Source organism: Candoia aspera, chromosome 3, assembly GCF_035149785.1.
Source record: "Candoia aspera isolate rCanAsp1 chromosome 3, rCanAsp1.hap2, whole genome shotgun sequence".
Lineage (NCBI taxonomy): Eukaryota > Metazoa > Chordata > Lepidosauria > Squamata > Boidae > Candoia > Candoia aspera.
The window spans coordinates 204,889,771-204,910,122 of record NC_086155.1 but is presented as its reverse complement, the minus strand read 5'-3'; the positions used below and the strand labels follow the sequence as shown (position 1 = coordinate 204,910,122).

At 41.9% G+C, this 20,352-nt stretch overlaps 1 protein-coding gene across 1 annotated transcript in view; it reads left to right on the top strand.

The window, feature by feature from the left end:
* Positions 1-20,352, top strand: part of SLC45A4 (solute carrier family 45 member 4) — an 84,997-nt gene that overhangs the window by 34,238 nt on the left and 30,407 nt on the right. The window contains exon 2 of the mRNA XM_063299716.1: positions 14,525-15,164. Within this exon, the coding sequence (XP_063155786.1) occupies positions 14,924-15,164 (241 nt within the window). The 5' untranslated portion in view covers positions 14,525-14,923. The remainder of the gene's footprint in view (positions 1-14,524; positions 15,165-20,352) is intronic.

The following is a 20,352-nucleotide window of genomic DNA, read 5'->3' as shown; positions in this document are numbered from 1 at the left end:
ACTCTAAGAGAAGCTTTCTACAGCAAGGAATAGCAGGTTCTGTCGGTGCTTATTGTTATTTTGGGGATCAATTTTTTTTAAAAAATTAAAGTTTTGGACTTTCTTTTCCATCCAATATTAAGGAGGATTGAGAGCAAATAATTGTCTCCCTGTTATTTTTGTACTAAATTTGAAGATATTAGCATTTTCCTACACATTGGATCAGCTGTTTTGAACTTTCAGTTTTCTGCTTCTACTTTCCCTGGGGAACTGTCTGCATATGTCACTTTCACTTATGTAAACACATCCTGGAATCCTTTCATATCTTTGACTTTCGCTGGTTAAGCTCTTAGGGGGTGCTATAATCTACTGCATGAGACATGGAGGATTTTAAGCAGACTTTCTCTGACTTCCACTGAGATTTTAAAGAGACTCTTTCTGATTCCTACCAAGTTTTTATGCAAGGCATTCAGGACATTGTGGAAAATATGAGTTCTAAAATGTGTCATCTGGTTGGGGAGGTTATGGATGAAACTGAGGAATTTAACAGCAACAGAAATGTCTCTTCTAAGAGTGAGATTGGGACTTCTGTTGAAATACTGGATGAAGATCAGATAGTCAAGTTGAAGAAATTAAGGGGAGAGATCGAGTTGCAAGCCATAAGTGAAGTTGATCTTCTGATGGAACACCATGGAAAAGAATTATGTATGGGAGGTCTCCTGGAGTTTTTTGAGGGGGCAGTTGGGCTGCTTGATTTTTTTAAGAAAAAAGCTCTGTGCACATTGTGGGGATATGTAAATGCTCTGGTTTATTTTGAAGTGAGATAAGGGTTTAAGAATATTTATCTGGATTGCTTTTAGGGCTTGGCTGATTTCATTTTTCTTTAATGATTTGGATTAAGATTATTAAGTTATTAAAAATAATAAATGCCTGGTTTTGGGTGTAATATGATTAAGATTATTAAAATTGTTGTATTAAGTACAATGGCGGACAATGTATGTTTTTTAGTTTGATCTTTATTATAGTAGACAGGAATGTATAGAATAGGAAGGAAATAATTAAATGTTATCTTTGGGGAGTGAAGTTGATTAGGAGGTTTATATATTTTTTTTTCTTTTAATATAAGGGAAGGGAACAACTGTATTTAGTGATTTTTTTAATGTGCCAATGGAACGATTTATAGAATTAATGTGATTTTGGTTTAATATAGAGTAAGGGATTGATTATGGAAAATTGTCGTATATCCTTGCTGTTAAAAGTCGGAAGTCACCTCTTTTTGTAATTTTGAAAAAAATTCTCTTGTGTTTCTATACTTTCTTCGTTTTTTCTTTTTTTCCTTTTTTCTTTGTAGTTTTTTGTTTTACTGTAGCTTTTATCTTTGCTTGATTTGCTTGAAAATTCTTACATAAAAAGAGAAAGAAATATATAGTGATGAAACAGTATGGCCTTTATCAGCCTCAGAGGTCCATGCAATTCTAGGATCCTTAAGAGATGGAGCACTTGAAGTGAAACCAACAATTGATAAGGAATTTAAAAAACGGAATTAAGTTTAGCATTAGTTACTTAATCTGAACTGTGGAACAAAGAATACCCAATCTTGGAAAATTGGTCGGTCCAGGTTTTAAGAAATGTGAAACGTACTTTGTATGATTTAAACTAAATTCATCAGAAAACATTATTTTGTGTCTGTTGGATCCCTCAAAGAATGTTTAAAAAGAGTTGGACATCAATTTTTGTGTTTGTGTTGGCATTGTAAGAAATGTGAGGGTTTTAAACTCATGATTTAGTCTTGTTCAGCCATAGTTTTCTTTTCATTCCAAATCATACCATATGTTAATATAACTTTGGAAAGAAAAATAATAAAGATGTAAATCTGAAGTTAAACTGTATTCCCAAATTGTGGAATTTAGCATTTTATGAGGAGCTTTGGCTACCAGATTTGCAGCTTAGAAACATGAAAGAAACTTATTTTTCTGATACCAAGGAATGAATTTAGGATATGAGTCCATTACCTGAAGTCTTTAGGTTTTAAAAATGAGAAGATGAAGCAATGTGTTTTCATATGATCCAGTTGAATGACAAGGTTAAAGCTTAAATTGATTCTGTATTGATACCATATGGATAGTATATGGATCTTTTTAACTTTTCTTTATTTAATTCTTTCCCATTTATGTTATGTTTAGTTTATTTTAACCACAACCACTGTATGTGGATCCGTTTTGCACTGCATAAGTACTACTATATCTTTCCTGTTGGTATTGTAGTTGTTTGTATTTGACTATTAAAACTTTTTTTTTAAATGAAAAAGGTATTTTCAGACTAGTGTCTTCTGGTAATAATGGAGGAATAATAATTTCCAGAATTCATAGCTAGTATCTTGTTGGGGGGCTTGGGGGAATGGTAGTCTTCAACACATCTGGCTGGCATCTCCAAAGGATAAGTTACAGTAAATTGTTTCCCAGGCAGAAGGCTTTTCAAGAGAGATGGACTTCTTTCTGGACACTCTTGCCTGGATATTTTCTTTTGTGCACTCAGCTATAAACATCAAGGCAGGTTGGCCGCTGCACTGCATTTTAGTGGCTGCTTCATCCAGAAGCCATTAGATGTGGAGAGCTTTTATGATCCTCCCATTACCACACCCTGGAAAGTTCTGTATGTCCCTTTTAATGCAAAACCTTCGGGCAGGAGTGCCATTTGTCCGTGCTATCAAAAACATTTTTCATCTGCCTCTCCCAGGCAGTGCTCCTCAGTTGCGTTGGCTCGCATCTCCCATCGCTTTCCTGGCCCACACATCTGGAGGGCATCAGGTTTTGGAAAGGACTTTTAAGTAATTATGAGGTCTCCCCACTGTGAATTGGCCCAGAGGTTGGCCCAGTTCACACTACAGCTTCTGAATCCGTAGCATCTTCCAGTTTGATCTTAGCTGGAGAAGCCTCGTTCTGGTTTTCTGCTTGTCTCACGCTGTGCTCTTAGCTAGTCAAAAAGTGCTGGACACTTTACAGGTTAGAAGTACCGTCCATTGGCTCAAGGACCACATGAGATTTTGCTGAGTGTGACAAGGGCTGCACTCCAGAAGTCAACAGAGCCAGGCTCCGTGGGGAGGGTGTTCACAGTTTTGCCCCCGAAGCTCCCATATTCTAAAAAATGCAGACAAAGCCCAATTTAGACTCATGGGGTTGGAAGGTACTTTAAAGGCCATCTAGCCCAACCCAACCCCCTCTTCAGTGCAGGATCCCCAGAGCATCTCTGACAGATGACTTTCCAGCCTGTCTGAAGACCTCCAGCAAATGGAATTGCACCACTGGTGGACAATTTAAACACCCAGGAGGCTTTGGGGCTCTATGCACTCTGGGGATTGTAAAAAAAATGCTGGTGGGTTGAACTATTTGCACACTTCTGCTCAACTGACATTCCAGTAGGAATTCTAAAAAATATTGGGGGTAGCATCATTTGATGCAGATCACCCCGGAAAGAGCCAACCATTTTAGGTTTCTATATTGCATCTTCCTGCCCAAAGATGGGCATTCTTAACTGATCAGTACAATAATGTGAATGAGTTGGAGGCTAAATAACTTTTATGCTACCTAGTTTAATATAACTATTTGATCAAAACCCAGTACTTTGCATTTAGAAGTTCCCATAAACAATGTAAGAAGCCTTTTCCATCTATGTGGATATAATTAGATGAGGAAAATATAAGCTGGAAACTGTAGAGAGCATTGGCAATGTTGAGTTGGGTGAACAAATTTTATTTTGGCTTAGTTCATATCAAAATGCAATTTAATTTTTAAAAAATCTCCTTTCATAACAAATCTAACCAGGAGGCAAGGCAAGATACATGCCAGGTTGCATAAAGGATAGGAAACCTGGCAAGTTTTATAGAGTCAGGGGAAGTGGTCTCTTAAAGCTGTTACTCCAGAGAAAGGTCTGCTTACAGTTCATAGAGGGAAAGCATTTTTTTAACCTTTACAGCCCTGACAACTATATCTAGGAATTAGGTGGACATTTGGAAGAACAAGCTAACAAGTTTTACATTAGAGAGGCACTCCTGACCAATTCGTTCTCCCCACATTACCAGAATTAGCTAGAAAGCAGGCTTGCTAATAAACCTTCTTTAGAGCCTTAAACACATGGAAATGGGCACAAGCAGCTCTGTGGAGCTTTATAGCAAGTCCAGACCGAACCAGGCAGTGTTCCAACCAATGCAGCTGTAGGGAACCGGCTTGAGGGCAGCTGGAAAAGAGAGTTAGGCTGCTTCAAAGCACCTTCTAAAAGGATGGTGTTTGGAATAGAAAACAGCAAGCTAAGGTATCATAGGCCCGGCACTTGTGGGGGAAAGGCCGATCCAGTCCTTCACGCCACTCCTTAAGGCCCCATGGGCTTCCCTCCCAAGCCTTGGCTCAGCTGAAGCTCGTAGTTACTCAGCACCATGCACACACTTGGTCCACAGATGCAGCGAGGCTCAGCTGGAACCTCAGTCCACTTCTCCATCCCATTTGGAGAGCCGCACACTGTGGAAGGCTGCCATGTATGTTTTGGCCAGGGTAAGAGCACCTTCTTTTTCAGCGTAGGCTTCAAGGGCGTCCCCTGACACCACCACGGGGGCAGAATGACAAACATCTTGGCCATCCTCTGCACTGAGAGCGTCCTTGTGCCAGATGGAACCAGCTGAGCTCCCTTCCTGCCTTAGAGGTTCCTTGGCGGCTGGGCTCTGGCGAAGCCTCCTTCCTCCTCACACTCCTCTGCAAGCACAAAACAGCCCCTGCTTTGGCTAAACGCAGGCTGGCTGCTCAGATTGCTTGGAGGAGGTGAAATGCGAGTTGGACCTCAAGTAAATGGAAAAACTAAGACGGGGAAAGAATTTCTAGGGTTACCCAAGCAGGATTATTTTGCCTTGGCTTCTCTGCTGCAGAGTGAACCGTTTGCCAGGGTTGAGCTCCAAGCGCAGCATTTCCTGCTCATAATGTCAGTGTTTCTACTAATGGCCAGCAGAAGAGATGAAAGACCTGCCTGTTTGCTGGAAGGAAAGCAGTTTCAACAGGGAAAGAACCTGCCTAAGCTCTCCTTTAGAAGAAGAAAGAAAAGATTTTCAACTTCCAGGGGGAGATGCTGGTGGATTTTTCAGAGCAATATTCAGTGGCTACTGAAGCTAAGAGTCAGCCTGTCCAAACCGAAGAGTTGTGTTTTGTATGCTGAATGGTGTGTGTGTGTGTTTGATGCCAAGGTAAAATTTTATGCATAGTTGAAAGTGCATTTTTAAAATGTGCTTTGACTGCTTGAGTATTATTAATGTGGTTTTTGTTGTAAGGTTTTCTGAGCCTCTTTAAAGCATTGCAGTAGAGACCGGCCTGCAATACTTCTGAAGCAGGTCTCTCTCTCACAGCTTGTAAAGGCAAAAACACATCTGTCTGACTTAGCTGTTGCAATGCTAGTCGTGGGCAATTTAGCACCTTCTCTCAATTTAGAGAATTGCACCCATGTTAAAGCCTTGGAAAGGCATCGCAGTGTTCAGCCTCAAAGCACCGACATTGTCATGTCGAAAATTGGCCTCTAGGGTTTTTCTTTCCCCATTAACTCTCTGAGTTGACAGTGAGCACTTCTGCGTGTTTTCTCAGACCTGGCAGCTGCGCACAGGCTGCTTTCTGGTTTATGATTAAAGAAAAATAAAGGTACGTTCTCCTTGTACTTGACTTTACAGCGTATATAAGCATTAACCATCTTCAGAACCGCCATCGGCCACTGTGTCTGCTGAGATCCTAAGATGAGTATAGATGATAGCTTACCCAAGAGCAGTATGCGAGCTGATGGGTTTCTCACTGTGATGTAAAAGAACCAGTAGGGTTATCCTCATAGCAGAGACAGGGAAGGAGGCAAGATCTGAGCAGGGGATCGTGCAGAGATACAGCATTCTGGCTCCTTTGTCAGTGAGCGTTTGGCATATTTTCATGCTGCACGTTCAGTTTTGGAATAAGGAAATGACCAAGATGGAGCGTTTCTTTATTAGATGGTCTTGCAGTTATCACAAGCTCTGGAGGTGCTGATTCTTTCCTCCTCTTGCATTTAAGATGCTGTGAGGTCTTATTAATCCCTCTAGACGTTGCCTGTGTGAAACTTGTACTATGCCTCTTCCTTTGTGTTACTTGAGGAGGGGAAAGCAAGTTGATTTAATGTTGAACCCTGCTTGAATGACGGGTTAAAAAAAAGCTACCCAGTCAGTTCTTTCAGTAACCCTGTCTAAAAATGTGTAGTCCTTAGTAAAAAAAAAAAAAATTCCTAGATTCGGGGACCTAATGATAAGAGTGGCTGCTAATTAATTCGCTTTTGTAATCTGACTAAAATAAGGGATCATTTAACTTTGCTCTGACTTTTCCTTATTGCTGCATTTATGTTAGTGTGTGTGTGTGTGCGCGCATTCTCATGCCAAACATACTTTAATTGCTAATGGCCTGATGTCAGGATATAGAGCGAAGAACCACGCTGAGATCAGAAGATTAAGCTCTAGTGTTTATTGTTCTACTCTACTAGACAAAACCCTGCTAAACTGGAAAGGCACTAGCAAACTCTACTAGGAAAAAACCCAGAAAGCTAAGACTGTTCTTTTCTGGACCTCTTGATTGGGAGGCAAACAGATTCAGTACTGCGCATGCGCTTTTCCCCCTGGGGAGGGCCCCCCTCTCCTGCACCAGCAATCTCCATAACACCTGATCTCAACTGGGTGAATTCTCCCAACAGCTACTACTACCTTGGGTTACTCTTAAAACTGCCATTTTTGGGGTCAGGTAAATTCAAACATACATCTATTTATGTTTTTATTTTATTTGCCTTTAGACCAACCCACACTGTTAAAATACAGAGCACCCTGCATAAAGGCCTTAATTTCTAATAGCTGTAAAGCATGACTTTTAAAAAAAATTTTACAGAAACTTTGGAATTCTGTTAATTTAGCAGGAAATCACAGCTGCCTATTGGAGCTATAGCAAGGGGGGATTAGCCTCACTTCTAAATACGAAATATGGGACAGTTCAAAAGAACCTGTGCATATACAGCTAAGCGTACGTATAAACGTTCTTGGTGAAGATTACTGAATCTTCCTATCGAGGGAGATCATTTTTGGGTGCCAATGGAAGTACCCTTCTGCGGAGGGTACAGTAAGATGATAGAAATATTTGAAAGCAGTCATATAGGAGTTTTTTAGAAGAGGCATGACATATATGCCCTGTCCCTCCGCACAGCAAGATGTAGCTTAACTCCAGGCTTTCTCAGTCTTGGCAACTTTAGGATGTGTGGACTTCAACTCCCAGAATTCCCCCACCCAGCATGCTAACTGGAGGAATTCTAGGAGTTGAAGGCCATACATCCTAAAGTTGCCAAGATTGAGAAACATTGCTCTGGACCCAACATGGAGGTGGATTGGGGAGTAAACCCAGATTGAGCCAGCTTTGATTTAAATTGGTTTTCCCACATGGAAGAATGTCTATTAGTACAAGCTTGGCCACGGACAGAGATGCAGTTGTATTGCACCTAATGCAGGGATATCTCTGTGTACGTCGTGTGATGTATCAGCAAGTTCTCATTGAGCATGAACTTGCACTTTTTGTGTGTTATGATCGGGATATGGCATTTTAAGTTTTGCAGAAGTTTTTAGCAAGGCAGCGGATGGAGAAAGAAGTAGAAGGCATAGCAGATTGAACAATTTGTACTCATTGGTCTAGAAACAGTGAAATCAACTCTCCAGAGAGGAGGTGGACTCCTTTTCATAGGATCTGTTCAAGCAGAGAGTAGACAGCCCATCAGTCTGGGACATTTTAATGCAGATTCCTGAATCAAGCAGGAGGCTGATCTGATAGCCACAAGGACCTCTTCCAACTCTCTGATTCTGTGATTCGTTGCAACCTCTAAGAATATATGGTGGGGCAGTTGTTCCCCAAAGCAGGAAATCACCTTTTTCTTCATGCTGTTATGTTTATCTCAGGAAGCAAGGCAAATCCACCAGAAACCCTCAGCTCTTTTTGTAGCAATGGAGGAACCCAGCGAATCTAAACTCTGGGGGTTCAAAGTGTAAAAATGGTGCTTTTGTCTCTAGAAGGAGGGTGACTTGGATGTGCCACTGAAATTCATGAGCTCCACAACTGTTGGCCCCTCTGCTCAAATGCACTCAGAAATGATCCTGGCTTCCCCACTGTGGCTGTTCCACATGTGCCAGGATCACTGTCCGGGAACTCTCAAATTCCCATCCATTGTACCTGGAGTATACAAGGAAAGGTTCATCTAGATTTGGTCTCTCTCCATTCTTGAGTGCTAAGCTGCTTTCACCAAAGCTGGCATGGTCTTAATGATTTCTCAGCAATGGCAGATAAGGATGATAGATCTGAGGTCCAGAAACACCCGCACCTATAGAGCTGCTGAGTTACTGCCAGAAACAAGGGAGGGATCAGAAAAAGTAATTTCAGGAGAGGCTGCACCTTGTTTTTTTCCTCACAATTAATAGATCTGGTTAATCCTTCATTCATTCATCCGGCAGTCTTCCTTTAATGGTCTATCATGAAGAGATTGTGAGCTCTGGTAATCATGCGTAAGCATTTCTCTTTGCAATCAATCATTGGGATATAATATGATTAAACGTGTTGACCTTTGCCTGGAAGCAAGGCACTCATTACCTCTCTTATCTAGAGAAGTGAATTAGCACAATCACACAGTTACACTTGAGGCCTGCTTTCCTGCCAATGGAAAAGCAAATTGGCATGTAGAAAAGCATGTTGGAAAACTGATCACATTTTATGCAGAGGAAAGGGCCCTCACACCCACCAAGATCACTCAGAAGTAATTCAGCAATGCTCTTTCATAAGCCCACCGGTTCTGCAAGAGGGGTGCTTTCCACCCAGAACCTGTCCTTGTGGAGACCCCTTGTGTGGTATACTGATAATGAACCAGTTGAAGTAATACTGGCTTGCTGGGTTGGGGGTTACCCATCCCAGCTCTGCTGAAGGAAATCGGCATGAATTCTCTGAAGGCAAATCCTTCTGAAGTTTTTGACATTGTCAACAGGCACTTGGTTGCAGGTGATCCTATAATCGTTGTACGGTTGGTTTTTCAAAAGGCCTCTGACAAAGTTCCCCACTGAAAGCCCTTGAGTGCACTTAGTGATCATGGGATAACAACACCTGTCCTTTTATGGATTGCAGAAGAGGACAACCAAGATTATCAGGGAGCTGAAGCAGCTTCCATACGAGAAAAATCTAGAATGTTTGGGACTCTCTCGGGAACAAAAGGTGACTGGGTAGGACACAATTCATGCATGGCATTTGCAGAAGTTCAAAATTCATGCATGGAGAAAGTGGACAGGGAGAAATTTTTATCCTTAGAATGCCAGCATCATAGGTCTTCTGCTAAAACTAATTAGGAGGAGGTCTAAAACAGACAAAAGGAAGCTCTTTGTGCAGTGAAGTGCCCCAGGGTTCTGTTCTCAATCCAGTGTTCTTCAGCATTTTCATAAATTACTTAGATGGGGGATGCTCTTCAAATTTGCAGATGACATAAAGTTGGGGGGATTGCTAACACCACAAAAGGCAGGCTTAAGGCTCAAAAGGATTTTGATAGACTTGAACATTGGGCCCTATCGAACAATACGCACTTCAGTGGCAAGAAATGTAAATTTCAGCACTTAGCTAGGAAACCGCAATGCGTAGGTATAAAGTAGGTGATATGTGGCTCAACAATAGTTCTTGTGAGAAGAATCTTGGCTTCCAGATAGACCACAAATTAAGCATGAGCCAGAAGTGTGCTGCAGCTGCTAAAAAGCCAATGAAATCTGGGCTGCATCAACAGAGGTGTAATGTTGAGATCATGGGGAGTAATAGTACTCTTGTTTCAGTAGTCAGACCGCACCTGGAATATTCTCTCCAGTTTTGGTTGCCCCAATACAAGGATATGGAGAAACTGAAATGAGTGTGGAGAAGAGCAATGAAGATGGTGAGAGGATTGGAGGCTAAATCCTACGAAGAACAGTTGAAAGAACTTGGTACATTTAGCCTAAAGAAGAGAAGGCTAAGGGGAGACATGAGAGCAGCCTTCCAAGACTTGAAGGGCTGTCACAGGGAAGAGGGTGTGGATTTATTCTCCATAACTCCTGAGGGAAGGATAGGAACCAGTGGGTGGAAGCTTTATGGAGAGAGATCCAAACTTAATTTCCTGACTGTGAGAGCTCTTAAGTAGTGGAACACCCTGCCTCCTGGAGCCATAAGGGCTCCGTCACTGGAGGTTGTCAAGCAAAATCTGGATAATGAGTTCCGTAGATTAAATGCAAAAAGCGAGGGTGGCCACAAACTTGTGTGGCTTTAAAAGGGGACTGGATAAATTCACAACTGACAAGTCAATCCAGGCTATTAGCCTTGAAATTTCATGTTTCCTTTGGTTTGGGGGCAACAGGTTTCCAAACAGCAGTTGCCAAGGACCGACAGCGCAAAAAGGATATTTATCTGTCTCTCGCTCCTGAGCACCCCAGAGGTATCTGGTTGGACATGGTGAGAAACAAAATGCTGGACTAAGATGGGCTTTGGTCCCCTCCAGTTCCTTGGCTGAACTCTTTATTCACTGGGCCGCTATGCATACAGCCTTGCAGGATCAGACCGGCAACTTTTTATTTCTTACATTTTTATATTTATGTATTTATATTGTATTTATTTTAATGAAATTTTAATCTTTGATTTTCAACTGTTTGTAAGCTGCCCAGAGTTGTAATACGAGATGGGTGGGGAAGAAATATGATACATAAATAAATAAATAAGCAAACAGACTTGTCCTGTCCTGCGTGCTGCTACCTGCAGCTACCAGATAGGTGTCCATAAGGAGGACCTGGATGCAAGAGGCATCTCTCCCCTTGCAGGTGGTATCCATAGAGCACTCTTCCTCTAAACAGGGACAGTCCATATAAAAATAACTAACAGTTGTTGCTAGGCCTGTCCTTTACTCCTCCTCCGTGGCTGTGGTGGTTCATCCAACATTAGAAAAATGGAACTTTTCATTTCCTTGTGTCAGATCCCCCCAGTCAAAGCATTCACAGACCCCCTTATCGGAGCATCTGCCATCGTTTCCTTCTCAATGGGTGTAGACTCTGTCGCCAGATGGGAGGGGGGTGAGGTTGGAGTGTGAAGTGCGTTATTATGGCTATGGGAGACATCAAGGACAATGGCTTGAGATACACCAGAAGCACCACCTGGATGGGGGTGGGGGGGTGACATGCTTTCGTGGGAAAGGGAACAAACTAAGGGAATGTAGTTTTAAAATCTAGGTTTGAGCGGGAACTCTCCATTCGCAGCTTTACTTCTGTACCATTCATTTCCCTTCATTAAAACAGTTAAAGGATCCCAGCTTCCTGACTGTTAGTGTGTGAATGCTCGAATGAACAAGTGCTGACACCTTGTTTCAGCTTAAAGCATCTTACTATTTCCCAGCACTTCCTTGGGTTGCTTCTGCAAGGCTTTCAGGAGATCTTTACTGCTAGGAAAGCAAAAACTGGGATTTTTTTATTATTATTAAGATTTATTGCATCTGTCTGTTTTTGGATGGGCATGGATAAAACTGCTGAATTCAAAAGAATTCAAAAAAGTGTGTTGAAGATAACCCAGTGGGACACAGATCTCTTCGATCAACACCTTTTGCATTTAAAAAATGCAAATTGGTTCTCATCTTACCTAATGCAGCTTTCTCTCCTTTACTACACATTAATATTGCATCGTGTACTTCTATCAAGATGATACAATGCCAGCCCATACAGTATCTGATTCTATCGCGGAGCTTCCATTCCAGAGAAAGAAGTATCTACCCAGTAGTATCCTAAGGGCCCTTCTTAAATTTAGTAAGATTTTTTTTTCCCCACTTTAGAATGGTAACAAGGAATAACATGTTGTGTCTATTCTGGTTAATTATATATTACATATATAGTGTCCTTGCTACAGTCTTAAGGCTTGGCTCATTCTAAAACGAATGTTGGGTTCCAAAGAATTGTGCATCTATTTCCAGGTAGCTTTGCATTCTCTTTGGCTGTGTCCATGTGGGGAAGAGGGGGTTATTGTTCCTGCAGGACAAACTTGTCCAACTTGAGATAATGAATCTTCAAGACAATGCCCTTTGCAATCAACAATCTTTATTTGGCTTTGCAAAGTCGCAGATGTAAAAAAAACAACGTACCATTCAGCAAACTTTCACAAAGGAGGCTACCAGATCCACACTGACTGGTTGATTATGTGCTGTCAGGTCCACATAGACCACATAGATAGATCTTCCACACTAGGGTTACATAATTAAGAATGAAATAAAACACACTTATCAGATTTAAAGAGCTATCCCTAAATAACTCTTTTAACACAGGCTTGGACTTCATAGTTTTTAGGATTACTTGCATAAGTAGGATTATGTAATTTGTGTTATGCTTTTTTAAATGGAGTATAGATTTTGGGATCATTGTTATCAGAATAGATTTCAAGCCTTAAAATTTGTTATCTGCCACTATGATGATAATAGAGTTCATATTCACTGCCAGCTTTTCTTGGGCTTAAACTGCTATTGTATGTTTATCCTTGTGAGAAGATCTACAGTTGAATAAAAAGGGTTAAGTAGTTTTTTTAGCCTATGGTAACTATTCATATTCCATTGTTGTCCCCTCTGCAGCTCATTGATTTGCTTGGTTTGCATATAAATTGTGTGCTGTTAATAGCGCTTTCTCAGTCCTATGTTTCTTTGAGCATATCTTGATCTAGAAAGAAAGTGTTGATCTAGTTCAGTCTTTCCTAGTCTGGTGCCCTCTAGATGGGTTGAAACTACAGTTCCCAGGATTCTCAGTGTAAATGCCCATAAGGAGTAAGAGTCTCATGACATGGAAAGGGCATGTGGTTGGGGAAGGATGATCTAGTCCTGGACTCACAAATACTAGGTTAAGATAGACCCTGAATTTCTGAAACATCCAGAAACCAGGGGAATTGAGACATTAAACTAAAGCATGAAAATTTGTCCCCACGTTCTCCTTGTTATAGTCCCAAAGGCTGAAATAGATACTGGTCAGGCAAAGCAGAGGAGTATCAGATCTCAGCCCGACATCCCTTAGTAACCAGCATCGCTTAAACCGTCAGGCTGAATAGTTCATATAATGAATGGTGTAATTAAAATGTGTGTGTGTGTATATTTGTACATGTGCAGACCAGCTGAGGAACGTGCACATTAGATATCATCCCCAACCCTTGCTTGCAAACCATGAAGCGTTTGAAAGGGGCACTTCGCAAAGGCAGCGGACACAGGAAAGCAGTCTTTCTCAATGTGTTAAAACAGGCACTTTCAGTGAAACATTGAGGCAGCTGCTTCCAAAGCTTTCCCCAGGGGTCTGCACACATGTGGACATGCAGAGAGAGAGCTTCTGCTGGGACAGCCCCCAAAGTGGGTGTGCAAACACAGGTACCTCAGGAGAGCATGTGAACCAGCTGTGCCGATCCATCCACAGAGTGTGCCTGCTTTCACACTTCAAGGAAGAGTATTTTGCTCACATCAGCAGGCTGTGTGAAGTGTCCCTTTTGTACACGCTGCCTATCCCCAGGAGCCTTCCATCAGCAGCCATGAAAGAGAGCTGATCAGAACTTGTGCAAAATAATTGCATGCCTCAATCCGTGAACAAAAGCCTCTTAATATGGATTCATTGATGCTTGGCTGGGCCACTTGCAAAGCCTGGAGGAGACTTATCTCTGGTGGTATAGTAGATATGTGCTAAGGAACTGCAATCACTGCAACCGCGAGGCACATCTCCACTATGGCAAACAGAGGTCAAATAGGTGTTTGTATCTGTACGCAGCACAGAGGAATGGAGCACTGCCTAGAATGAATCACAGTAAGTGCTTGATTTTAGTAAACCTTCCTGCTCGTCTTGATACTTTCTAGGTGTGTTGGACTACAACGCTCATCATCCCAAGCCATCACTATGTTGGCTAAAGACCATGGCATGGAAATTCATCATATTTGGAGGGACGGCTTCTGCAAACATCGTAGTCCCTTTTTTATTTCTTCTGGAATGCTTTTGATTATATAAAACGTTCAGGGCAAGAGGGATCCCATTCTGTTCCTTAAATTGAAAGCTGGAAAAGCTTTCAAGAAGTGAAAAGACTTTCACACAATTATATCTCCTTTTTATGCATCAGATGCAGATCATTTCTGGGCAGAAGCAACTCCGTCACTGGTCTTCATCTTCCAAGCTTACATCTTTGGGGTGTTTTTTATAAAAGGGGCATGTTCTGAATGCTGACCTTTCTTTGGAATCTCTCCAAACCATTTGAAAGAGGATATGCATTTAGAAACTCTTAACCTAAAGCAGCATTGTCGATTGCCTGGGGGGGGGGGGAAATTGATCCCTTTAACAGAGCTGCCCAAAGCGGCTGACCGCTCTTCTGCCGGAAGAGTCCGCAAGTGTGAACAGAGGCCTTGTTTTGGTGAACAAAAGCCCGGGTGAAAGGCAGGGCGCTCTAAATGCCTGCTGATCTGTGACTTGGTTCCTTCTGTTTGCTTGCAGATTTATCAGCCGCTCGATGGGGATTTGTGTCACCACTTCACCTTTGTGCAGCAGGCAGAACGACTTCAACACCTCTTCAGTAATAATTATGAAACTGGTATTAACTGAGTGGCAATTATGGATTTTTAACTCTAGATCCCAGTAAGCAAAAGGAAGCCAGCAAGCCATATCTTGAAAATTTCTTACCAAATAGTTTGATGTCCCTCTGAATGTTGGAAAGCCTTCGTGAAAAATTGACGCCTAAACCCGTTTGCCCCGAGGGAGTTACAAATACCGCTTGCACAAGGAACGGGACGCCATGAGGAGCAGAAGGCATCTTAACTTATCGCTAGAGATGATAGAATTATTTATATAGAGATAAAAAATAAATCTATAGATATATAAATATATGTATTTTTTATGGTGATGAAAATGGCTCCCCAGAATGCTGACTCAGAATCTATGCAAGTTCAAGAGCTTCCTGTCGTTCAGCTCCAGAAACCGGAAAAGGAGAGCGAGAACAGAGAAGAGACTATTAGTGAAGGTTCCATAGACCGCATCCCAGTGCGGCTCTGGGTGATGCACGGCGCCGTAATGTTTGGCAGGGAATTTTGTTACGCTATGGAGACAGCTTTGGTGACACCAGTATTGTTGCAAATTGGTAAGTAAAATTGGTACTGCACTTCATTGTGAGAAATCGACCGGTTCCTTACCTTGACATCCATGAAGCTTTTGGCCTTCCTGAAGCATTCTCAGCTTTGGTCAAAAGCAGTAGCCAAGGGCCACCCGATACATGGGTATCACTCTGGTTCCCCATAGTTTCTCAGCCTTGGGAACTTCAAGATGTGTGGACTTCAACTCCCAGAATTCCCCAGCCAGCATGGTGTAGGATCACTGGGTGTATATGAAAAGGTTTGGGTGTATGTAAAAAGATGTATCAATAGGTGTTCTTCCACATTTTGGTTTGCTCAGTGAAATTGGCCCGTTTTCCAGTTTAGCTGTTCCTTCATTTCTGTCCCAAATGTACCTACCAATCTCTACCTTATTTACAGAGATTCAGTTTTACCATCATGGCTGCTCACTTTATAGACCTCTCCCTCCCTCCCTCCCTCCACCCCAGATGGTATGCAAAAATGACATGGGACCAGTTGGTAGGTTTCTGTGGGATGTGGCCATATTTAAATGACCAAACATTCACCCATTCTGGTGTCTTCAGGTTATTCCAAGGTCACTGCAATCCCAGTTCTTAAGCAAAACATTTCATGCATTATTGTGTCACCAAATCTGCCGTGGTTTTGAGTGGTGTGTAGCAAGGCTGCACGGTGCTTCAGATCTCCAAATGTGGCTTTGGAGCATGAACACAGCGGTGGTCTGTAACACCTTAAAGCAGCCACATTTTTTTCATGAGATGGTGCTGTTGCCTCGCCATCCTGGGATTGTAACAGTTGCCTCTTCTAGAACACCATCAGACTCATGAGCAGGATCACAAAGATATCTGATTTATTAAAGAATAGTATGCAGGATCACAAAGAAAGCTGAGAATGAAAAACGCACGCCAAATGCAAACTAAAAACCCTCGGTGAAAATGAGATCCCTCCCCCCATAGAATCTTCCCAAGCTCACAATCCCAGGTGCTCCTAACGGTTTCTGATGGTCTGCGGGAAAAGGCCCTGAACAGAGAACATAACCCAAACACATTCCATTGTAATGAACACAGATACAGAGCTTGGCACAAGGTCTCACAGCAGCTCCCCCCCAAACAGAAACACGCGTCAGCGCCATGGCATGGGAAACATTACGATGTACAGTGCACGTTGAAACAGTGAACATGACAGGGATGGGACCAGCTCATGTGCACTCCAGAACACTTTTTGAAGGTTGAATCTGAAGCACTGGACAGCTGTAGGGGGTAGAGTTGATAGTCCAGGGCTGCCCTGTGTCTTATTCCAAAACTTACTCAGTTGTCCAAATTGCATATGTGGTGGATGGTATTTAAGTTGGCATGGTCAGGATAAAAGCATCTTGCTAAATGGCTTTGAGCCAGATCGTGTCTTGCCTAACCCACCACACACACAGTTGCTTATGATAAGGATCTACTCAGTTCCATGCCCTTAAGACAGGGTGGGAAATCTAGGCAAACTTGCTTATTTAAATTGGGTCAAGGAAGTTGGCACAGGAATTACTAAGCTTCCCCAGTAACCTTCATCCAGGGCAATGCAGTATAACAAACTGAATAGTAACACTAACAGGCAAAAAGGATTGACCTAAGCTGGAAGCAATTGACCTTCAGCTGAAGATTTTACCTTAAAATTGTCTCCTAATCGGTAGTGGATTGGAAAGTGGATTATTTAGGCTATGTGAAAATTCCAGCTGCTTTGCTAAGTAATGTCAAGTACTCAAGCAGTATGGAGGTAAACATTGGGAGGCAAATTTTGCAAAACATCAATAAATAAGGAGCTTAGCTTGCAAAATGCAGGTCTGGAAATATTTCTTTGTGAAGTAATTCTGCTTGGAAACCTCTAATACCTTCCTTTGATGCTAGTGAGCTCCATCCAGCCCTAACATGCCTAAAGCCATGGACTGCCTCGCTGTGAAGAAACTTTTCTGGAATCAAGAGAATCTTGGTCCAGTCATCCAAAAGTGCTTCATTTTCTGAAATGGGGAGCTTAAACTGCCAGAGCTCATGAAACTTGTCCCCATCGAAGCAAGCCAGCCTCCAACTGCAGATCTCCTTACCCTTCATGACATGCCTGTCCAGGAAGGCGCTGCTCTATAGGAATTAGGATAGAATCCATAGGCCGATTCCTGCTAATCGTTTCCTTTTGCTGCTTTCTCGCAAGTGCCTTCCATGCAGGACTCCGTGATCCATCAAAGGGCTCTTAAGAGCATGACCCAGCGACCTCCAGTGCCAGTGATTTTGCTTGCAAATCCAAATGTGGGACAGCCCTTACCTGGAGTCACACTATTGGTTCATCTCAAGTGTTGTCTCAGAGTGACCCTATAATGCAGTGTTTTTCAACCTTAGCCACTAAGATGGGTGGCCACTTTAAGATGGGTGGACTTCAACTCCCAGAAGTCCACAGCCAGCCATGCTGGCTGGGGACTTCTGGGAGTCGAAGTCCACTCATCTTAAAGTGGCCAGGGTTGAGAAACACTGCTGTAGACTCAACAAGTGAACTTCCGTTGGAAAACCCTTGCCACATTTCTCAGCTGAACACTGGATTTTGTAACTGTCCGAGGGACTCTTAACAGCCCTGGTACTTTCTGCAGAGAAGACAGCTTGTGTCCTGTTCTGAGCTCAGAACTGTATTAACCTCAAATAGTGCTTTCCCCTGGATTAGTCCGGGGAGATCAGCAATTGTATTCTGGCCTTACTTGCATGCCAGGGACAGAAAATTAACTCTCTTTATCAAGCAGGTTTTGCTGCCATGACTTGATTTTCTCTTCTACCCCCTGCTTATCCTCCCCACTCCAACAATTTTAGGGTACATTTATAGGCACCAAATTGTTGAGGTCCACTAAGTTCCTCAAAATGTACAAATAATTTTGGGCAGATTCAAAAGTTCTTTCCCTCTTCTGTCTCCTGCTGAGGTGGTAGTAGTTAGTTCATCTTCTGTTGGTTCAGAACAAACAAACATTGCCGAGTTGGAAGGGGCCAGTGAGGCATTCAGCCTGACCCTCGGCTCAGTGCAAGAATCCAAATTAAAGCCGTGAAGCATTGGTTGATTCCACCCCTGAATTGCTCTTACTGTTAGGAGGTTTGTCGTAACGCTTAACTGGAATCTGCCTTCCTATAATGAAAATCCATTATTCAGGGTTCTACGCTCCGGAAGGAGAAATGACTGATTTTGATGTTCTCTGCACCATCCCTTCAAGCAGCTGAAGAGCATTCTCATCTCCCTTCTTGATCTTCTCAAGGCTAAACTTTCCACAGGAAGGGTGTTGTGGGTTGTTGTTGTTGTTTTGGCACAGAGGGAACAAAGACCCATTCTAGAATGCGGTTGCAAGTTGCATGTACCACCCTGACTTACCCATCCCTTTTTCTGTATTTGTACTTCACTGATTAATGTTGCTCAACAAAGACACAGCATAGGACATTTACGTATGTATTAGATATTATTGGCAGCAACCCCCTTCCTGTAATTTTGACCGCTTCACATGATTCTTCAAGAAAAGGGTCACATGTTTAATAATAGGAACGGGAAACTGAATGGCAGCAATTTTCTTTTCTTTTATTATGAATTTTATTAAGTTTCAAGACAAAGATGAAAGCTACGAAAAAAACTACAAAAAAAGAAAAACTAAAAAGGTGTGAAAACAAAAGAATTTTTTTTTTTCAACATTACAGAAAGATGTGACTTCTGACTTTTGACAGCAAGGACATACAAAAATTTTCCATAATCAATCTCTTACTCTATATTAAACCAAAATCATGTTATTTCTATTAATCATTCCCCTTTAGCACTTTATAAAAATCACTAAATACAGTTACTCCCCTTATATTAAAATAAAGAAAAAAGAATTCATATAAACCTCCTAAACAACTTCCCCCCAAAATAACACTTACTCTTAATAAACCCCCCCAAAAATCGAAACAATGACCTTAAATATTCTTAAAACCATTCAAACAAACATTTTTAATACCCTAATAATCTTAATCCATATCCTTAAAGACAAATAACATCAGTCAAACCCTAAAAGCAATTCAGATAAACAATCTTTAACCCTTATCCCACTTCAAAATAAACCAAAGCATTTACATATCCCCACGAGCACAGAGCTTTTCTCTTGAAAAAATCAAACAGCCCGCCTGCCCCCCTCAAGAATTCCAACTTCTCTTCAGAAAACCTCCATACATAATGACTCCTTTTTCATGGCATTTCACCAAAAAGTCAGTTTTACTTATTGCTTGCAGATCCCTCTCTCCATTAAATTTCTCCAACTCCACTATCCAATCTTCATCCAGCATCTCAACAGAAATCCCAATCTCACTCTTAGAAGAAACATTTCTGTCACTGTTGAATTCCTCCATTTTATCCACTACATCCCAACTAGATGACACATTTTAAAACTCATATTTTCCACAATGTCCTGAATGTCTTGTATAAAAACTTGGTAGGAATCAGGAAGAGTCTCTTTAAAATCTCAGTGGAAGTCAGAGAAAGTCTGTTTAAAATCCTCCATGTCTCACGCAGTAGATTATGGCGCCCCCTAGGAGCTGAACCAGCAAAAGTCGAAGATATGAAAAGTTCTGAAGTATGTTTACACAAAGTGAAAGTGAGATAAACAGTTCCCAAGGGAAAGTAGAAAGAGAAAGCTAAAGGTTTAAATCAGCCAATTCAGTGTGTAGGAAAATGCTAGTATCTTCAGATTTAATACCAAAATAATAATAGGAAGGAATCCTGTTTCTCAGTCCTCCTTTATATTTGGAAGGAAAACGAATTCCAAAATTTAAAAAAGAATTTTTTAAAAAAGTAATCCCAAAAATAACAATAAGCACCAAGAGAGCCAGCTTCTCCTTGCTGTAGAAAGCCTTTCTTAGGGTACGCATACTTTTTAAAAAATATATAAATTTGGTGGTTTAGAAATGGGGTGGCTGGTCTTGGTGTCCTTTTAAGGCTACAGCACGGCTTGGGAAATGGTGGTGTCCCAGCCTCCCAGCTGGCTCTTACCAGTCAAACGCGAAACACTGTTTGTGATCTTCTGGCTGCAAGCAGCCATCCAGCGGACAGATGGGGTGATTCCAGGTGTTTTCCTTTATCCGGAGAAACACTCCTGGGCTTCAGGAAAAACCTGCTTGAGCCCAAAAAAACTGCCGCGTTGTCAGTTCCATCCACTAAGCCCACGGG